Source organism: Macrobrachium nipponense, chromosome 39 (genome assembly GCF_015104395.2).
Source record: "Macrobrachium nipponense isolate FS-2020 chromosome 39, ASM1510439v2, whole genome shotgun sequence".
Taxonomy (NCBI): Eukaryota; Metazoa; Arthropoda; class Malacostraca; order Decapoda; family Palaemonidae; genus Macrobrachium; species Macrobrachium nipponense.
Genome location: NC_061099.1, coordinates 12,589,865 through 12,611,762, shown reverse-complemented (window position 1 = coordinate 12,611,762; position 21,898 = coordinate 12,589,865). Strand labels below are relative to the sequence as shown.

The following is a 21,898-nucleotide window of genomic DNA, read 5'->3' as shown; positions in this document are numbered from 1 at the left end:
ACAATTTTGAAAAACAAGGATGCCATTAAAGAAGCAAATGTTGCGAAGGGAGTGACAGTACTAACCAAGATGAGATCGCAAACCCTCGAAGAGGCAGAAAAAATAATTTTGAAGTGGGTACATGAGAAAACAGATGGCAGGTGATAGTGTAAACGAGCCGATCATCTGCGAGAAAGCTCGGCAAGTGTATCAGAGTTTGCTGAGGGAAACTCCTTCTACTAGTGCCACGCCAGATGATTTTAAGGCTAGTAAAGGGTGGTTTGATAACTTCAAGAAGAGAACTGGAATTCACTGTAATTAGCATGGTTGAGGCTGCTAGCACAGACAAGGCTGCTGCTGAGGCATTCGTGACTGAGTTTGCCGAGTTCGTGGAGGCCAAAGGATACGTCGCTCAACAGATTTTCAATTGTGATGAAACGGGCCTCTTCTGGAAGAAGATGCCCAACAGGACATTTATCACCCAAGAAGAGAAGGCGCTCCCAGGCCACAAGCCAATGAAGGATAGGCTTACGCTTTTGTTATGCTCAAACGCAAGTGGCGACTTGAAACTAAAGCCGCTACTTGTCTACCATTCAAATAACCCGCGTGCCTTTAAGCAGCACAACGTAAATAAGGCCAGACTGCCTGTAATGTGGAGGGCCAATACAAAAGCATGGGTGACACGGAACTTGTTTATGGAGTGGATTGATGAAGTGTTTGCGCCGACCGTGAGTCAGTACCTAACAGAGAACAAGCTACCCCTGCGGTGCCTTCTGATCATGGATAATGCCCCGGCACACCCTTTGTACTTGGCTGACTGCAGTGAACATGACTTCATTCAGTTCAAGTTCCTTCCACCCAACACGACCTCTGTTCTCCAGCCCATGGACCAACAAGTCATTAGCAATTTTAAGAAATTATATACGAAGGCGCTCTTCTCCAGATGCTTCCGTGTAACTGAAGAGACAAAATTAACCTTAAAAGAATTTTGGAAGAAGCACTTTAATGTTTTTCACTGCATAACCCTCATTGATAACGCATGGACTGAAGTTACGTACCGCACATTAAATTCTGCGTGGCGGAAACTTTGGCCCCAGTGCGTAACTGTCCGTGACTTTGAGGGCTTCGATGCAGAGATTGTGCAAGAAATTGTGTCCATGGGCAACAGTATGGGTCTACAAGTCAACGACGAAGATGTTGAAGATTGGTCGCTGAACATTCAGAAGATTTGACTGCGGACGAACTTGTTCAACTCCACAAAGAGCAGCAGGAGCAACTTGCTCGGGAGCAATCAACTGACGAAGAGGAGGCTGGGGAGGAAGTTACAGATGTCAGCAGTGATGTGATAAAAGCCGCATTGGAAAAGTGGAATGATGTCCAGTGCTTCCTTTGAATTGTATCATCCGGACAAAATTGTTACGAACAGGATCGTGAATATGCTCAATGAAAATTTAATGAGCCATTTCAGAAAAGTTATGCAAGGAAGGAAAAGGCAACAGACATGGATAAGTTTTGTGATTAAACGTTCACCAAAAAAACCTAGAAGAGTTGAATCTCCGGAACGAGATCTCCCCGACCTGGATGGGGGAGGGTCTCCTTCCGCACAATAACCTCCTCCCCACCCACCACCCTCCTCTTCTCTTGTCCGTCAAGCCAGAAGTCTCGCCAGTCATAGTAAGTGTTCACTTTACAAACGTTTTTATAGTGTTAGTTTACCATTTTAAATTATATTATTAGATATATTAAGGTTTTTTACACTGACTTTTACATTATCTGTGTAAAATAAGGCAAAATATACATAATATATATTGGTTCGTAGGGGTCGAGAACCAATTAATATTATTCCCATTAAACCTTATGGGGAAATTAGCTCCGAGTCACGAACAATTTCGAACACGACCAAGGTCTAGGAACGGATTGTGTTCGCGAGTCAAGGGTCTACTGTAGTAAGCTCCAAGTTTTACTTAAAGGAAAGGAAAAAAATAAAAATAAAAAAAAGAGCACACTCATATGCTTCCACCTTCAACTGGATCATGTCAAGCCTTGAAACAATGCTGTAAGCATCCATGATAACCCAACAGCCAGGAGATCCAATTCTTAACAAAAGATAGATGGATGTATGGAATTTAGGGCCACAGCCAAACCACTGGGATCCTGATGTCATTCAGTACTATACTGACAAAATGGCAAGATATTTTGATGAGAAAGATACATTTTGAAAACATAATTTTCATTATTAAATTAATTATATTTGGAGACTTACATACTGTTAAAGTTAGCTTATATCTGCGTGTCATCAGGTGCAAAGATATAAATTAACTTTTAGCAGTAAGTAAGATTCATTCCAAATAATAAGTAATTTCAAAGTGAGTTTTAGACAGTCATTCATAAACCTTCCACTAGTCATGGACACACTACACTAAGTTTAAATTTACAAAGTTAAATACAAAAATATTTGGAGAATGAGAGTTTATATATGTCAATCATATGCTTTTGATAGATTTTAATAAGCTGATGAGTGCAGTAATATCTGAATCATCTCCAAAAGTATCCAACATGGATTTCTCAACGATACTAAATCTCCATTGTCGGTCACTAAACTCTAAACAATGCATCAATATGTGCTCAACCCATAACTTATTGCAGTGAATTCTTCACTAAAGGGAGACTGCTAAATTCTAAAATACTTTGTTCCTCTTATCTGCTTGGCAAGGAGACTACTCATTACCTATGGTACTTCTCATGCTATATTAATTAATGCTGGCTATATTTTCTTATTTTCTTAATATACATGATCTTATGTGTCATTTTACAAATAAATGGGAAACTCTTTATGTGACATAGTGCTGTGAGCAGCATTTTTGTTTTATTTGTATGTCAACCTCCTTACTTCCCTGAATCTCAATAAGGGTCGGGATCTAGCAGAAATATATAAACTTTTTCTAATAAATATTTGGGAGTCATTCACAAGCCTTAAAATTCACGGATGCATTGAATTACAATTATTTTTAGGAAGCTATTGCACTTTTAGAGTGCATATATTGTCAAATCATTGTTCTGAATAGCATACTTGATTCAAACCATGGACTACAGCAACAATCTGCTGTATACATCAATGCACAATTGGAAACTATGCCTCATACATGTAACATCACCACCTCAATCTAAATATGACCTTGGGAGACTGTCCAAAATGTCTAATCAAATCTTTTTGAAGTCCCAGTCACCAGTTAAATCTACCCTAGGATGGATAAAGATTTGAGGGACAAATGCTCCATATCCTTTCCCTTGAGTCACCAGATTTGGACTCTCTCAAAACTCTTCTTTTGTGCAGCCTTCCAAAGCTCATGATGTTTTATGGGAGGCTCACGAGTACTGGCCTGAAGGTTCAAGCATCCTCATTCCTGCTGGTTATCTTGTAGAGTGCTTTCATTCACCGGGGTAGATCGTATTTTCTGTTGCATACGTTACTGACGAAAGCTACCCGGATTTTAAAATTCATCAATGACTCCACTGTCACATGTCCATGATTGTTAAAACGTTTTGCATACAAGTCTTTTCTCTTTATAGGCTCCCTACTTCATATTTGCTTCTGAATAGCAATTCAGGCTGATTAAGACGAATGGGTTTGTATTACAAACTGTTTTTAGATAAGTTATGTAAAAAAAAATAAGTAATCATCATTTTCATTACCATTCTTAGTTCAGCAAGTATTTCAATAATCATAATAGGCAGGGGTTCTGTTCCTGAGGGGGGTGTCAATAAGCGAAAACCCCATTAACCGAAACTAGGCAACTTATGAACTGGTTATTAGCGCCATAAGCACCATTATGGTGCTGATAAACAGAACTCAGCCCATTATGGTGCCTTAAATCGCCGATTTTATGGTGCTAGACGAGCACTATAAAACCGGATCGCGGATAACCGAGTCCGCCAATTACCGGGGACTGCTGCCTGCTATTGTTTTGATTGAAAAATCCCTTTCACGAAAGTCTACATTCTTCATCTTTTAATAAATCATCATAGTACTTGTACAGTTCTGTAATGACCACTTTAATAGGATTGACATCATGCTTTGATTGCAACTATAATCATCGTAAGGTTACTACCCTTTTATTAATTTCACAATTTCAAGATGGTGGCTACAGTGGGGTTCTGCATCTCATTGCATTTCAAGTTACTCCAAAGAAAAGTTATCCAATCTACAAATAAATGAAAAAAAATACTTGCATCAACTGCAGCAACCACTTAACCTCATTCAACAAAATTTGGCATTATGGTGGTCAAGGATATGTCCTCCTATTATAAAAATTTCCCCCAGAAGTCACAAAGTACTAAACAACTAATGAGTTTGTCATTTAGTAGATCGACATACACCATCTGATAAAGGCACCACTCATGGCAAATTTCAATATGCATAACAGGATTTATTCCAATAGCATTTCTGCACTATTAGTGCTATACAGGTAATTAATTTTAAATCAACCACAATCCCCTAACCAAGAACTTTGAAAAATTTGACCAATTTTTTTTCATGTATACATAATCTGATCAGAATTAATTTGAAATGACAATTTGTCGAAAATTGCATTTTTCCTAACTATACAAACCTGAGGTCCTTTACATATAGTCCCTCCTCATGCCACCCCTCACTCTGCGTATTTTGCATGGGCCAAAAGCAGCCGCGCGACTGTCGGACAAGCAGTTAACTACCGTTCTCCCCTTGTTCGAAGCTTACGACCGTTCCAGCTGCCGCTAGCTACTTCCTATTGTTAAAGGACCTCAGGTTTGTATAGTTAGGAAAAATGCAATTTTCGACAAATTGTCATTTGTTCCGATACGTAATACAAACCATCGGTCCTTTAACAATAGGAAGACTCACTTCTTGGTGGGAGGAATCTGAGTCTTTTGATGAACAGACTGGTGTTCGTCCATCCCTGGAATGCCTCCCTGGTCGTAAGAGCGAGGGAGGGATCCAAGCCTCTGTCCGATTGATCGGGGTGTGCACCGCAGGATCAATGGTCAGACCTCTGGGCCGAGTACTAAGAGAGAGGCAAGCGTATCTCTTTGTACCAGCAAGCAAGAACTTGTTCCTGTTTGCAAGAGGCAACATAAAGTATGGGTTGTCTCAAGCTGGCATCCACTTCCTCCCCCTTGTTGGAGGAAGTGGTGGATATACGCTCCTATCCCTAGTGAAAGGGATAGGATGGGGCTCTGTTGAGTAGCTCACCTGCATCTTGTCCTTATCCAGCAGGGTGACGACCGTGTCCCTCTAACCACAGGTAGAGGGGAAGAAAAAGATGGGAAGAGGAGCCAGTCACACTCTCATTCACTCATCCATTCTTACGGTCACACCAGGACTCGATGCTGTTCAGCCTGCGAGGGTCTGGGTTCGCTACACAACGTGTTGAGCAGCCACCACGGGTCCCAAGGAAAAAGATCCAAGGACCTGTGGGCAATATCCCGAAGGTAGAAGGAAGGGCATGTGGTCTGGTTGGACCAGACCCCTGCCTTCAGTACCTGCGCCACGGAGAAGTTCTTGCGGACAAGGCAGCATCTCCTTCGCATCGAAGGCGGTGAAGTCCATTAGGGAGGGGATTGTGAACGACTCGAACCAATCGTCAGGGACCGAAGGGTTCTGAGTCTTCGCTACGAAGTTCGTACGAAATCGAGCGTCACGGATCCCCATCCCCTGGATGCTTGACTTCGCAGGAGAAGTCATGCAGTTCCTCAGAGGAAAAGAAAATAAATAGTCGCATGACCTATCCCTCTTCTCTACTTCGGTGATGTCCAGTACCCATACTGGTCTGTCCGTTTGCCACGAAGTCTCTCGCATCCTCCTATCCCCATGCAGCGAAGTTCTCGGTAGTGGATAGGACACCGACACTCCATGGTGGGTGTCAATGGTATGGGTACTGTGACAAGCTATTAAAACGAAGTAATGATTGCTCTGTAACAACCTAACTAAGTCAACAGCGTAGTTCGTAACTGACTCGGGCGCTCTGACAGCTGCCGACTGACTGCGTTCGGTAGGAGGCAAGTTGTCAAAGCATCCGAGTAAGTCACGTGACCTTCGCCTTTAAAGGGTTATGCCGAGAGACCAAACAAATAATGTATTTGTTTGTCACCAATGCCGGACAGCGAGGTGATGATTCTCTTAAGGCATGTGCCCAACAGGCGAAAGTCAATTGCCTTCTAGAGACCGAGGTCCCTGAAGGTAAAACATCTCATGGTTGTTGAATATCAGCTAAGGAAAAACAACACTATGTACCGTTGAAGACGAAGGTAGATATTGAATGCAACCTACGTCTTCACAGATGAATCGAGAGAAGGATTCTCAAGATTCATAACCTGTGCTTACAAATGACTGAAAACGCTAACCGCTATTTCATTGCTGTCCGGTGAGAAGTCGTAGTTGCAATGAAAGCGGGGCGTTCTTCAGTAATGAAAACACAGGGGAAAGCTGCCTGAAGAACTGCTTCTCATGGGCTGAACATTTGGAAAGTAGAGCTGTCAGGTCGGAGAGTAGGCGATGTCTTCTGACACATCTTGTAATTCGGGTTGAACAATGAACAATTGTACACCTACGAATACGAGATATTTTGAAGACAAACTCAGATGTCTGCAAAATCATTCGCATTATCGCAGTGCGATGCAGCGGGAGACTTGTACAGACTTCTGTTACCGTGCGGTAAACAGAAAGATGAAAAAGTCCAAGAGATATCTCTGTTGAAAATTCTCGCAATTTCGAAGGCGATGGAATCTAGCGTCACAGCAGTAGATGGTCCTTCATTATTGCGAGAATCCCCGTTAATCAGAGACCTAAGTCCATGATTGTTGGGCAGAGATACGGTTAGGTAGTCAATCAAAGCAGGGGAGAGAGAGACATACATGACCGTGCATCTCAGAGGCCCAGCTGATACTGAGCTGCTATCAGGCAGTTCAATACGCAGTAGTTGAGCCTGAGCTCTCGCTGACTCGTCATCCTGAGTTGCCAGGTAATCCATTATTCCACGAAGGAATGCGTTCGGTAGAACTACCGAGCATAAAAGATATGCTCGAGCAATTATATTTAGGCGAAACGAATTTCGGTAAATATAAAAGTTGAAATGGTGTTGTCGTGACAAAACCATAAGTATATAAAATTGAAACTGAAAACTCCTGGGAGGTTGCAGGCAACCCCGAGTTGCAGTTCAATTAGAATACTTCTCTTATAAGTCGCAATCCGTAGATTAACTAGGATATGCGCCTACCCCTCGGACAATTCAACTGCTTAGTAGAATCATGTCGCGAGGTTAATATACGTAGTATATTTGTAGGATTCTGAACAACGATCTCCATCCTAAATTCTTTCCTTCAAGAAAACAAAATAAAGATTGGAGATCGACCACCTTCGATCTCTATCAAAGAGAGTGAAGGAGAAGTCTTCCTCGAAGGAAAGCTTCAATGGTGAACAGAATACTAAGACGATAGTTCAAGCCAAACTGGATATTCCCGTCCGATCTTCTCTATTCCAGGTTGGTCGCCTACTGTGAGATAGTTTCTTTCAGCAGCAGTCTTCTTCCCAATGCTAGAAATTCCAGGAATTCGAGCATAGGCGAGGTTCCCGATTATCGTGTAACATATCGGGGATTCTCGTCTCGCTCACTTTGGACCGCGGTCTCGCGTAAGTGTTTGGAGATCGTAAAAAACAAACTCAAAACACTGAATGCGCTAGAAATTCCGTAGAATTCTAAGCAGTCTGCGAAACCCCCACCGAATTCGTCAAACGATATCGGCTGGTGGTGGCCTCTCGATTCCCGTAGAAATCGAGAATGGGGCAGGATTCCTCCTCAACGACCGGGGCTTACGTCAGGTAGGACCCGAAGGTCCCCCCGGTAGCGCAGTCCCCAACGTGGGATCCTACAGAGAAATCTCTGTAGGATCCTTCCCTTTCCCTCGTAGCCGTAAGGAGAGAGGGAATGGGGGAGGAATTGGATACTCGCTCGCCTTCCCAGTGGAACTAGCAGTTGGAGAAGAGTAGGAGCAGCCATCGCCCTCTCAGAGTCTGGGAAAACGTATCGTCAGGAGAAAACGTTTTCCCGCGGAGGGTTACGAACTCTCACTGTAGGTAAGGGTCTGCCGCCACTGTGAACGTCGTCTGGGTGGGGCTGATCGACACCTGACAGGAGAGAGCCGATACCGTCCTCCGACTCATTCCAGTCCTCGTAGAGGTCGAAACCCTCAGGAGGACCGAAGGAGTATTTAAATACGGTGTCCGAAGACACGTAGAAACGCCGCTGTCGCAGTAGAGGAGGTGGAAGTAGCTTGATCGACCGGCCAGAACTGAGAGAGCCTTCTTGTCCGGAGACGAGAGACTCTGGTTCGAGACAGAATCGGCAAGCTCCGATCGCGGCAGACCCACCGTCGGTTTGGGTTCCCTCTCGGGCCCCAAAACGACTCGAGCAGAGACGTGGGCTCTGCTGGTGGGAGCGGCAATCCTTCCGCAAGGTCATTATGCTGACGAATCAGCTTAATGACTTCTGCAAACTCCTCTGTATCTCGGGAGTAACCGCGTCTTGCGGAGTAGGACCGTCAGTCCCTCCAACAAGAACAGAAATCCCAAGACTGACTTCCTTCCTTCAGAAGGGAGGAAACAGCGGCAGACCCCTGAACGGTCGCCTCCAAGCTATTTGCTTGCGGTAATGGTCCTGGTCGGGTCCTAGAACCGTGCCTGGTCCATACGGCGTCATAGCGGGATCGCGAGCGGCGCACCTCTCGCGATCACTCATAGGTACCTCGCTCCTCCTGGTGTAGCCTGAGGAGGTTGAAGGTACAGGAGAGGCAGACCTGACGCTCCCCCCTAGCTCGCTGGCAGGACCAGCGTGCTTGGAGGGCTGCTGCTGGATCGTCAACCCGCGGTGGCGATCGAGCAGCAGGCCTAGCCTTGCCGCTCGCCTGGGGCGAGAGGCTCGGCTGAGAACGTCGACGCTGATCTCTAGCGTCAGGCGAGCTGTTGCTGGTTACCGTCTCCGCCCAGTCCCGATGGGAGCGGCGTCAGGTGACCTGCTAGGCTCGCTGTCGCGGTGAGACCAGCGAGCGTCCTCTCGGCGCGTCGAGCCGCTGGTACCTAGCGAAGCCGTGGCTGGTACCGACGGCCGCGGGGGGACCCCTTCCTCGCCTCAACCCGTGGCTGGTCAGCGACCGTCACGTCAACCGCCCGAGCAGCCAGCTGGTCGCTGCGAGAGCGTCCACTGGCCTGGCGAGAGTCGTCTGCACGACACTCGCCAGTCTTCTGCTCCGCGCTTCGGTCTTGGCGGCGAGCGAGCTCGGGTGTCAAGACTTTGGCTGGACGGTCTCCCGCGGGAGACCGTCCACTCGGTACTTCTCGCTAACGAGAAGCCGAGGCGGATCCTGGTTTAGCGGCAGAACCGCTAGAACCAGGCGAGGAAGTGCCAGCCGAAGCTGGTACTCCTCTGGTCCCCGTCTTCTACTCCTTGGTAGAAGAAAAGACGGGCCCTGTTCCCGAGGGAGCAGGAGGACCAGCAGCAGAGCTCCCCGAATCGCCGGAGCGAGACGGGCCCTTAGAAGGTCCCGAAGGAGCCTTCTTAGGGGGGAAAACCCGGGTTACCAGCTGGTCGCTGCAAGAGCGGCCGCTGGCCTGGCAAGAGTCACCTGAGCGTCTCTCACCAGCCTTCTGCTCCGTGCCGCGTCTTGGCGCCGAGCGAACTCTGGCGCCGAAACTTGGCTGCACGGTCTCCCGAGGGAGAACGTACACTCGGGATCTCTCGCGAACGAGAGACCGAGCCGGAACCTGGCGTAGCAGCATCGCCGCTAGCACCAGGCGAGGAAGTACCAGAGCTAACCGATACTCCTCTGGTCCCCGTCTATCTCTTCCTTACGGAAGGGGAGACGGGCCCCGCTCCCGACAAGGAGCAGGAGGACCAGCAGAAGGACCCCCCGCCCACCGGGTGGGACGGGCCCTTAGAAGTTCCCGAAGGAGACTTCTTAGGGGGGAAGGCAGCCTTCTTCTTCTTCGGCTTATGGGCCTTAGAAGTCGAAGGGGAAGAGGCAGCAGCAGACGATGAAGACGAAGATGACAGCTTCCTCTTCCTCGTCAGCTCACGCAGGACAGTCGTCAGGTCCTCCATCCAGGCCGGAGCCGGGGCTATTGCCGAAGCAACACGGCCCGACTGCACTTGTCCGGAAGGACCTGGGACTGGGGAAGACACACCGTGGGCAGGACCAGCATGGACAGGCTCAGGAACCAGGAGCGACAGGAACAGCAACCAGCTCAGGAGCGGCAGGAACAGCGGCAGCGGTTAGACCCAGAAGGGACAGCCAAGCCAACAGCGGGAATCACATCAGCGGCAGGTACGGCAGGCCCAGCGAACGCCTCGTAGAATCATCAGCAGCCAGCGGAACCTGGGTACTGGCGGCCGGTCCAGGGGCGAGCTGCTGGAACAGCGGAAGTCTGGGGCAGGCAACACGAAGAAAACAGGCGGCGGCGGCAACCCTAGTAGCGGCAGACGGCGTCACCGACACAGCATGGGGAGTGTAGACCAGGAGGGGGGGGAGGGGGGGGGGAAGCAGCATAAGCGGCCGTGGTAGTAGTGGAGACCGCCCCAGACCTCGCTAGACGCTGCAGCAGCCCGTGGATGCTAGGCACGCCCTGCCGCCGCGGTGGTCCATACCTGTCCAAGGTCGTCTCCCACGGATGTAGCACCTGCGGTAACATAGATAGATTAGTAAGAGGGGTTCCCTCACGCACGGGGGGAAGACATGCCCCACCCCGAACGCAAGGAAGACCCCAAATACAAAATACAACGAAGAAGCTGAGCGGGGGGCAGGAAGGAAGACGAAGAATCGGATACCAAGGGAGTCGCGGGAGAGCTTTCCGACGACTTCCTGGCAGACCTTCGCTTCCCTACCCCCGCACAGCAGTGAAAAGTAATATGAAAATGAAACAGAATACTGCCCTCGATTCACTTCATAGAACTTAAAGGGGAAAAGATCAATTCCCGGGTAAGAACGGAAACTTGATCCAAATAAAATGATGCTATCATAAAATATATATGAAAATGAAACAGAATACTGCACTTGCGATTTCACTTTCACATAAAATAGTCGTAAGGATCAATTCCCGGGTAAGAACGAAAATTGATCCAAATTAAATTTCATGCAAATAAATAAATGAAAATGAAAAGAATATTGCAATTGCGAATCCACTTTCATTGCATTCTATTATACAAAATAAAAGGCTCGTGCCGAGCGCAATCACACTCTCGGTAACGAACGCACAGGGCAAAAATATAATGAAAAGATACCTAACATTTTCAATTACACACTTTCGCCCAAAATACATGACTCGGCGCGAGCGCGCCCGCCCCTCGGACCGAAGACATAATTCAAGGGTTCATTCATGAAAAGAGAGGAAATCGCCGCATCTACGGCGATAGCTCCATGTTGGTTCATAATTAAGTAATGAAAATGAAAACAGTGTACTTACAGTTTCATTTTCAAGTCAAACAAACCATTAGTAGAAAACACAATATAAACAAAGCATACGACGATGAAGCGGGCAGAGAGCGATGACGAACACGTCCTTCACACCCGCGGCCGAAAGCAAAAGTGATTTGTTTACCTCCCAGTCGCGCGGCGCGCGACTGTCGGACAAGCAGTTAACTACCGTTCTCCCCTTGTTCGAAGCTTACGACCGTTCCAGCTGCCGCTAGCTACTTCCTATTGTTAAAGGACCGATGGTTTGTATTACGTATCGGAACAAAGCTGACTCTTAAATATCCCTGCCCTCTTAAAATATTCATGTAGCCTTGCATCGAACATGAATAAACAATCGAACATGAATAAACTATGTACTCCAGAGAACTGTTTAAATAATTTCACCAAATACATGATACCTTATGCCAAGCTGCACACGTTAAGGAATCGTCTGGAGAATTGGATACCTTGCAGATTTGCTCCCCTCGTTCTGTGTCCCATACCTGAAACCAAAAAAATGTTTATATAATGAACAAAATAAACAACTTTTCTGAAGACTACACAAAAATTGACTCTTCCTCTTTGTATTACATGTCTACAGTAGACCACCATATTCGTGGGGGATGGGTACTGGACACCACCCCGCGTGAATAGCTTAAATCAGCGAATACTTAAAACCCCTCTAAAACAATACCTCTAAAATTCCTTACACCTAAGTTTAATAGTATTATCACAAAAAGTGCATTTAGTCATGAAAATTATATGAAAATGATATTGTTATAATACAATAAAGTTTCATACATACTTACCTGGCAGATATATACATAGCTAAGACTCCGTCGTCCCCGACAGAAATTCAAATTTCGCGGCACACGCTGCAGGTAGGTCAGGTGATCTACCGTCCTGCCCTGGGTGGCAGGATTAGGAACCATTCCCGTTTTCTATTCATATTTTTTCTCTTCCACCTGTCTCCGCGGGGAGGCTGGGTGGGCCATTAATCGTATATATCTGCCAGGTAAGTATGTATGAAACTTTATTGTATTATAACAATATCATTTTCATACAATCAACTTACCTGTCAGATATATACATAGCTGATTGACACCCTTTGGTGGAGGGTAAGAGACAGCTAACATGGAATAGACAGGTAAACAACATATGTTGTAGGTATAAAAAACCTTGGTTCCTATCTGATAGGTGGTAGACTTCGTGGCTGTTGCCCAGTAGTCTGCATCACCTCAAGACTTTAGCGAGATATGTGATCTATGGCTAAGAGTTCTTGTGGGTCTGCCGATGGGATATGAACCGCTTACTCGGCAGAGCCTGAAAGGACTTTGTCAATGGGTACTGGACCACTTCTATGACAATACACCTTATGAAGGAGCACAACACCGATCCCGATCACCTGATCCTAACACGAGGGTTTCGCGCTCAAATTGGAAAGAGTTACCCCCACACTCCTTTCCAAAAACCTCAATAATTTCACTAAGTTAAAAACTTTAACTCAAAGTTAAGGATCAGTGTCGGCTCCTTATCCCAGTAACGTATCCGCAGAAACGTATAAACCAAAAGAGAAGGATCTCTCGTAGGTTAACTTGACATCCTTTGTGTAATGAGAAGTCAACACAGAGTTGCCTCTACCGTACAACACAGCTAATATGTCTTATATGACATATTGTTATGTAAAGAACAAGAATTTGCAAAAGCGCGCACTTCCTGCGCTTTTAATTCTCAGCTGTTTGAAGGAATCAAGTCACTTATGAAGTGCTTAGGAGATCTCCATGTTTCAAAGACGACCAGGGCTTTCTTGAAATGGATCTCTCCCGACTGAAGCCTGAAGCCTGGCAGGAACCTCGTGCCTGGCTGGTGCTTTGCTCTTGGTTGGCGCCTAGCGCTTGTCTGGTACCTTTTGCTTGACTGGCGCCTCGCATCTGGTTGACGCCTCGCGTCTTAGCTGGAGATTCGCGCCTAGAGCTTGGCTCGCGCCTGGCTGGTGCCTGGCTGGCGCCTCGCGCCTGGCTGGCGTCTCGCGCCAGGTTGGCGCTTTGTGCCTGTCTGGCGCCTCGCGCCTGCGCCTGCCCTGGAGCTTCGCCAGGCTGGCGCCTTGCGCCTGGCTGGCGTCTAGCGCCCGGTTGGAGTGGCGCCTTGCGCCTGCCTGGAGCTTCGCGGCTGGCTGGTACCTCGCACCTCGCTCCTGCCTGGCGCCTCGCGCCTGGTTGGCTCCTCCCCACTTGCCGGAGCTTCGAGCTTGGTAGAGTCTCGAGGATGTCTGGCAATGTCCACATCGGACACACTTATCTGTCCTATATGTTCGCATCTAGCGCATCTGTGTCAGGTTGTAGGCCCAGTCTTTCTAGTCTTTCTCCTCATCAGACAATGACAGTGTTCTTGGGGCTGTCTGCAGGTTTCTTCTTCCTTGCTGACTTCGTCAGAAGGTCTTGAGTCGTCTTCTCAGTTAATGAACGAGAAATGTCCTTCACTAACTGAGAAGGGAACAAAAAGTCAGACAAAGGCGAGTACAGAAGCGCTGCCCTCTGAGCGTGGGAGACCGCTTTGGTTAAAAAGGCACTATACACTGTCCTCTTTTTAAGAAGACCTGCTCCAAAAAAAGAGGAGATCTCAACCGAGCCATCCTGAACCGCTTTGTCTATACAAGACAAAATACACAGAAGGACTTCTGGTTCGAGTCCTTCAGAATCATGGGCTTTCTTGGACATCACCCCAAGGGACCAATCTAAGAAGTTGAAAACTTCCAATACATGAAAGAGTCCCTTGAGGAGATGGTCCAGTTCTGAAATGCCCCAAGTTATACGGGCAGAGTTCAAACCTTGTCTACGTGAAGCGTCAACTAAGGTCGAAAAGTCCGCTTCTGACGTAGACGGAAGAGAAATACCCATATTCTCTCCAGTCTGATACCAAAATGCCTCTTTTACCAGCTAGTCTCGCTGGAGGCATGCAGAAGACCGTTCTAACTAACTCCTTCTTCGACTTCATCCAAGAGTCTAAAGACTGAAGAGCCCTCTTTCATCGAAATGGCTGGCTCATTCTAAGAAAAAAAAACGAAGATTTCTTCGTCTTTGCACTCGAGCAAAGAGAGCGCGGAGAAGGAGGAGAGGCAGGGGTCAAGTCGTCTCCATACTCCTCTAGAAGCAAGGCTGTCAAAACTTTATAGTTTCGACAGTCGTTCTCTTCCTTGATACTCCTCCTCCGAGTTTACTTCTAACTCGGGGTCTAGATGAGTCTCGCTGCTAATCAATTCAGTACGTCTTTCCTCTGGAGGAGACAACTCCTAATAGGAGAGGGGCTAAGGGAATGATATTCCTTCCTCTTCCCCGCTTTAATAGTCCTGGAAGGCGCCAACAGCCCAGGCTTCTCTCCATAAATGGATGACGCTTCCAGTCCGACCAAGCCGTCCTGGATGTACGGCCCTCCCGCTTGTGTGGCTGCTGACGTCTGGATGACGCCTCGCGCCTGGAAGACGCTTCGCTCTCAAAAGGCGTCCTAACTGGCGCCAAAATTTTGGTTGGAGCCTCGCGTCTAAAAGCAGCTTTAAATGACGCTTCATGCCTAGAAGACGTCTCACGTCTCTCTGGCGTTACGTGTCTTCCGTAAGATTCTCCCGATCTCGCTCTCGAAACCGAAGCCTCTGCGATATGTTTGGAAGCTTCACGTTGATTGGAAGCGCAACGTCCTTCCTACGAGGCACTAACACTCCCACCAAAGAGGCCAGTTGCTCTTGTACTGCCAAGATAATCTTCCTTGAAGCTTTTCCCACGTCATCTTCAATCGGGGGAGAAGTAGGAAAAGGAAGCAGTCTATAGGAAGCCGTTCGTCTTCTACCTTACTGAGAGATCTATGAAGAAGACTTTCCGCAGGTTCTCACAACTCTTTCCAATAAATGTTAAACATGTTAACAGTTATTATCGTCGATCGAGAAGGATCTCTTTGTTAACGCGAATAGGAGCGAAAAAAAGAGATTCTCGATGCTCTTTGCGATATGAGAGAGTCGTGGAATTGGCCTAAGTGATTAAATGGGTAACGAAATCAGGAACGAATCTTGCCGTTACCGAGCTTGGTGTCCGAGAGGCTACTGGAATCTTAGGTTAATAACTCGCTAAAACGAGAAAATCTTGGATGGTTGCTCTTGGCTCACTGCGCCAGGCTGGCGCTTTCTGGCGCAAATTTTTGCGCCAGGCTGGCGCTTCTGGAGCATTGCGCCAGGTTGGCACTTCTGGCGCATTGCGTCAGACTGGCGCTTTCTTCTAATTCTTTTTATATTATGTGCCAGAACACCTGTGCCGTTTATGGTACCCGACATCCTTTCACATGTTAATTCCGTCTAGTAGGAAAAAGCTTTATATAACGTAGTATAGTCCATTCAGGGAAACAAGTTCCTGCCCAAAGAGAATGTTTCCCATCCGACTCATCCATCTTCTTCTGAGCAGGTACTCTAATAAGCTATGCTTTCGTAAGCCTGAGAGCATTACATAATATAATGTTCTGCTGCGATAGAACCTTTAATAATGTTTTACCTACGGTAAAACAGCATTGAAAGGTTGTACATATCTCTTATTGAAAGCTTCTTAGCAAAAGGCAATACAATATTTTTATTTATGTAGCTTAACTATCCCCCTCAATAACCGAGGGTTAAGACCGCGATTGTAGGGGAGAGATACGGATAGTTATTCCATCCCGCAGAGGAGAGAGATACACCCGACCGCTCATGACTGACACCTACATGGTACTGCGTAGGCGTACTGCGTTGGTCTCAGGCTCTCAGCGAAAGCAGTCTCCGCTTACTCTTCCAGAGTTGCCAGCTACTCCATTTAATAAAGGAATTTTATAAAATTATTATCGAACTTCAGGAAGTTCTTATTAAAGCATATTTAAGCGAAACAAGACTTCGATAAATCTAGAAGCTAAGTAGGTGGTTGTCTTAACAATCCCTTTAAGCGTAGTCCTTCCTAGGAAGTCGTAGAAGGATACTGGTAATTGAGTTGCACACAAAAGAAGTAACTACGGTATGTGTTTATGATTTGACCGTATCGTATTCTCATACAGCAGAAACTCTACTACCTTCTACTATCTTCGTTCTTTTCGTTAATAGAACGATAGAAAGAGTATATATATATCCTTAAGGAACGAAGTTAATCCAGGAACTCTTTAAATCTTCGTGATTTCCCTCATAAATCACGGAAGAGACAGAATTCCTGTTCATCACTAGGGTTTACGGAAGGAAGTAGATATTTCCTATCCGCCATCATACCCAAACAAAGTCGATGAGATTCTTATTAAGAAAAACTCCCAAAGCTCTTGCCTCCTCAAAACGAGGGAAGAGCATGGATGAAGGAGAGAGATCCGCATTGAGAGGAACTGCCTAACACAGGAGTCTTCTGAATAATGAAAAGGGGCTTCTCTTAGTATCAGAATCCTTCTGACAAAAGCAACGGCCGCCTGTGCGACATCTTGCACATTTGCCAGGGGAAAGTTGCTCAAGTTAAAAACTCAAAGAGGAGTCTCCGCGACTGACCTCTCTCTCAAATGAAGATTTTGGAATCTTCTGACGCCTGGCGTCTGGATCCTTGCGCCTAGCGCCTGGCGTCTGGATAGTTTCCGCGGCGCTGGAATGTTCCGCACGCTAGAAAGGAGACTCGCTCCATGGAACGTTCCGCTTGCGTGGAAGGTCCCGTGCGGCCCTAATAGATCCGAGCGCCTCTAGTCTTGTTATACGAGCCTCTTGCCAGTAAACGTTCAATGGAAGCATCCTTCTGATTGCCACTCTACTATAAGGCTCCTTAGTTAAGCATCTGTTTTCTCTTTGAAGGCGCCTTGCGCCAAGAAAAAAGTTCTGGAACGCGGCTCGCACTCAGTTGCTGGAACGCGGCTCGCGTTTATCTGCATGAACGAGGCTCGCGCTAGTCTGTTGGAACGCGGCTCGCGCTAGTCTGTTGGAACCGCGGCTCGCTGCTGGCTGTTGGAACGTGTGGCTCGCGCTAGCTTGCTGGCTGGCTCTCAGCTTCTCGCTCAGTTGAGTCAGTGTTCTCTTATTCAGAGAACGAGCCAGATCGTCCGAACTCCAAACATGAAATTTTTCATTATTAAAATGAAGTTTTATTGTATACTTACCGAACAATTATAGAGCCGTGATTTCCACGAGCGGCAGGATACTAAATTCAAATTTAGCGCGTCCGGCGTCGCCAACACTGGTGGTGATGACGTCATCTCCCTCCACTCGCGGGAGAACCAGGTACAACTGCCCAGGTGAATCCAATTCTTTCTGCCGTCCGTCCACCTAAGGGGAGGAGGGGGGTGGGTATAATCATAATTGTTCGGTAAGTATACAAATAAAACTTCATTTTAATAATGGAAAATTTCATTTTTATTGTAGTGTCTTACCGAACAATTATAGAGCTGATTACACATTTATGGGAAGGTGGGATTCAGTGGACCACTAGTATTTTTAAATGGTTACATTTATTGCAATACCAGTAAACACTCAAGGTGTCTGTTGTACCTTACCTTGTAAGAGAGCTACAGCAGACTGTTACTGCCTCTGGTCGGTGCTCTTCTTACTATTGTAGAGGAATTGGAATTTGCCCAAAGTTAGCCTCTACAGGAGTGGAATCCTTCCGTAGTTCAAGCGAGTCAAGGCTGACTGACGGAGGATAGTAACAACAAAGATTGCCCTTGCCCTGGGCTAAGACCAGAAATTCAATCATACAAAAACATTTGTCACCAACACCAGATTTAAAAACATATATACCCAACCATTGTAAAATCTGACCTAACAGACTGGTGAGTATCCCAGGTACTCAGTACCCCCAGCTTCCCTTGAACTCGACAACCTATTCAAGGGTGAAAAGTTAGCATAGAGGTGACGACCCCTGTGCCGTTTCTCCCAACACCATGCCAGAAAAAACGCCACCGGACCTAACGTTTTACAATTCTCGAAAACCGTTTCTATCTCTTTGAGATAATGACTCGCAAAAAACCGAATTCGATCTCCAGAACGTCCTCTGAAGAATCGAAGCTAAAGATAAATTCTTTCTGAATGCTAAAGAAGTTGCCACTGCTCTAACTCGTGAGCTTTAACTCTCAGAACGGAAAGATTGTCGTTCTCGGACTGCTGAGATGAGCTTCCCTGATAAGCTCTCTAATAAAGAACGATTATAGCATTCTTAGAAAGAGGACGAGAGGGATTTTGAACCGAGGTCCCAGAGCTTAGAAGATTGTCCTCTGATACCCTTAGTGGCAAACAGATACTGCTTAATAGCCCTGACTGGACATAAGAGCCTTTCTTCCTCCTCATGTCCAACCAATCGATAAGTTCCTTACCACAAAACTCCTCGGCCAAGGATTAGAAGGATTCTCATTTTTGGCTAGAAGGTCAAAGATACCGAAAATACAGCATTGCCTTGAGAGAAAACCGACTCTTTTGTCTATAGCGTGCAATTCGCTGACACGCTTAGCAGAAGCTAGTGCAATAAGAAAGAGTGCCTTCTTAGTCAAGTTCCTGAGTGAAGCCGACTTCAAAGGCTCAAACGGTGGCCCCATGTAGGAACTTAAGCACCACATCTAAGTTCCAAGCCACTGTATCTTGCGGGAGCTTAGTGGTTTCGAAAGACCTAATGAGGTCCGACAGATCTGAATTGGAGGAAATATCCAAACCTCGATGTCGAAAAACGAAGAGAGCATGGCTCTATATCCTCTGATCGTCGAAGGAGCCAGTTTCTTAGAGTTCCTAAGAAATAGAAGAAAATCTGCTATTTCTGTTAAAGAGGTCGCAGAAGTAGAGACTTTAGCACTTCTACACCACTCTCTGAGATTCTCCACTTCCCTTGATAGAGTTTGTTAGAAGACTCTCTCCTACAACGAGCGATAGCTTCTGCAGCTCTTCTTGAAAATCCTTTCGCTCTGACAAGATTCCGGACAGTCTGAACCCTGTCAGAGCTAGAGCGGACAAGTTTTTTGGTGGAACCTCTTGAAGTGAGGTTGTTTGAGAAGCCACTTCTCTGGAGGAAGAAGTCTGGGGAAGTCTACTAACAACTGGAGAAGGTCCGGGAACCACTCTTTCCTGGGCCAAAAGGGACGATTAACGTTAGCGTTACATTGCTGTGCGACATGAACTTGTTCAGCACCTCTCTTATTAGACCGAACGGAGGGAATGCATAAGCTTCCATACCCGACCAATCCAACAGCATTGCGTCCACCGACCAAGCTAGTAGGATCTGGGACTGGAGAACAAAAGAGAGGAAGACGTTGTTCCTCGATGTCGCGAACAGGTCTATTGACGGTCGTTCCCCAAAGGCGCCAAAGTTTCTGACAAATCTTGTTGTCCAAAGTCCACTCCAGAGGTAACACTTGCTGTTGACGACTTAACTCGTCCGCCCCAGGACGTTCATCTTTCCCGGAACAAATCTCGGGACTAGCTGAACCTTCGCTTCGTTTGACCACAGGAGGAGATCCTTGGCTACTTCGTACAGAGAGAAAGACTGAGTCCCCCCCTGTTTCCGCACGTACGAGAGAGCCGTGGAGTTGTCGGAATGCACTGCCACTACTCGGCCTTCTACTAAGCTCCGAAACTGTCTGAGCCTAAGAAAATTGCTAACAGTTCCTTTACATTTATGTGGAACTTCTTCTCCTTCTCCGACCAAGCTCCTGAAGTCCGTTGATTTCCCAGTAGGGCTCCCCAACCTGTGTCCGATGCGTCGGAAAAGAACTGTAGGTTCGGGAGGAGGGTCATAGATCTAACCTTCTTCCAACCTTGCTACGAGAGAGCCACCACCTTAGGTCCTCTTTTATTTGATCTGTGACAGGAAAGGTAAATCGAGTCTGGTTGTGTCTTCCTGCACCCAACAAAGGCTCTCAGGAAAAACTGCAGAGGTCTCATGTGCAGTCTTCCCAACGTCACAATTTCTCCACTGACGTCAATTTGCCCAGGAGCCTCATCCACTGATTGGCAGAAACTTACCTTTTTGTCCAAGAACTCCTGAACTGTCTCCAGACAGCCTTGAACCCTCTTCTTTCGGGGACAGAAAAGCCCGAAAAACTTGAGCATTCAGAATCATCCCCAAATAAAGGATGCTCTGAGATGGAACCAACTGGGACTTCTGTTTGTTGACCAGAAATTCCTAACTTTCTGGCAAGATCCAGAGTTGTTCCAAGGTCCTTCATGCACCGACTCTCTGATTCCGACCGGAGAAGCCAATCGTCCAGATAGAGGGAGATTCTTACTCCTAATATGTGTAGCCAGCTTCCTATCGGGGATAGAACCCTGGGTGAAAAACTTGAGGATGCGGTCGCTAGTCCGAAGCAAAGCGCCCGAAACTGAAACACCTTGCTCGAACATGAACCTCAGGTACTTCCGAGATTCGCGATGTATCGGAATGTGAAAATAAGCGTCTTGCATGTCCAGAGAGACCATCCAATCCCCCTGTCTGATGGACTCCAGAACCGACCGAGTGGTCTCCATATGAAATTTTGTTTTCTGGACATGCAAGTTCAGGGCGCTCACATCCAAAACCGGCCTCCAGCCCCCTGATGACTTGGGAACTACAAAAAGGCGATTGTAAAAGCCTGGAGGAAAATCCCCTTCTATCTGTTCTATCGCTTCTTTGAGAACAAGCGCTTCCACTTCTGCGGCTAGCGCCAGAAATTTGTCTGAGCCCGGAGAGTATGCCTGGAATGGAATTGGCACACGGTGAGAGCGAGGGAGGTGAAACGAGAGGAATACGATAGCCGAACTTGAGTACTTGCACTACCCAGGCTTCTGCTCCTCTGTTTTCCCATTCCTCCCAAAACAGAGCCAGCCTGGCTCCCACTGGTGCATGAAGAACCGAGCTTTCATTTGGAAGGTTTGTTAACCGGTTGCCGAGGCCTAGACGAGGTCGCAAATTCGATTTGGCAGGACCGAAAGAAGCGCTTGGGTTTTCTCCCTCGAAAAGGCGCTTGGGGTGGGCAGAGAGAAAACCAAAGAAGGAACAGTCTCCACAGGAGCTTTAGGTCTCTTAGTAGACTGTGCCAGTAAATCCGAAGTACGATTTCTTATCTAGCGCAGACGAAATTGACACACTACATCGTCTGGAAAGAGGTTATCTTTCACAAAAGGAGCAAACAAGAGAGCAGGACTTCTGTTGGGACGTAACCCTTTTTTAGAAGTCAAAGAGCCACCAAAGTTGCCTTTTCTTAAGGTACCAAAGGCGATGACGCGAAGCTAACTCCATCACAATCCATCCCTAATGTGGATTTGTCCGCACAGGACAGAACACCAATCCAATCCTCCGCTAACTCCTGGGAAAGAGAAGGACAGTCTCGATCTTGGCCGCTAAAGCGCCAATAGTCCAATCAAGGAAGCTAAAGACTTCCAAAAGTTTAAATTGATTCTTTACAACGTGGTCCAACTCAGGCGCTGTAAAGAAAACTTTCGCTGCGGCGAAAGCAG

General features: G+C 46.9%; 1 protein-coding gene across 2 annotated transcripts in view; it reads right to left on the bottom strand.

The window, feature by feature from the left end:
- LOC135210133 (WD repeat-containing protein 26-like) overlaps positions 1 to 21,898 on the bottom strand; it is a 54,377-nt gene that overhangs the window by 9,259 nt on the left and 23,220 nt on the right. For both annotated transcript variants that reach the window (XM_064242950.1, XM_064242949.1), the window contains exon 8: positions 11,877 to 11,960. In XM_064242950.1, coding sequence (XP_064099020.1) covers positions 11,877 to 11,960 — 84 coding nt within the window. The remainder of the gene's footprint in view (positions 1 to 11,876; positions 11,961 to 21,898) is intronic.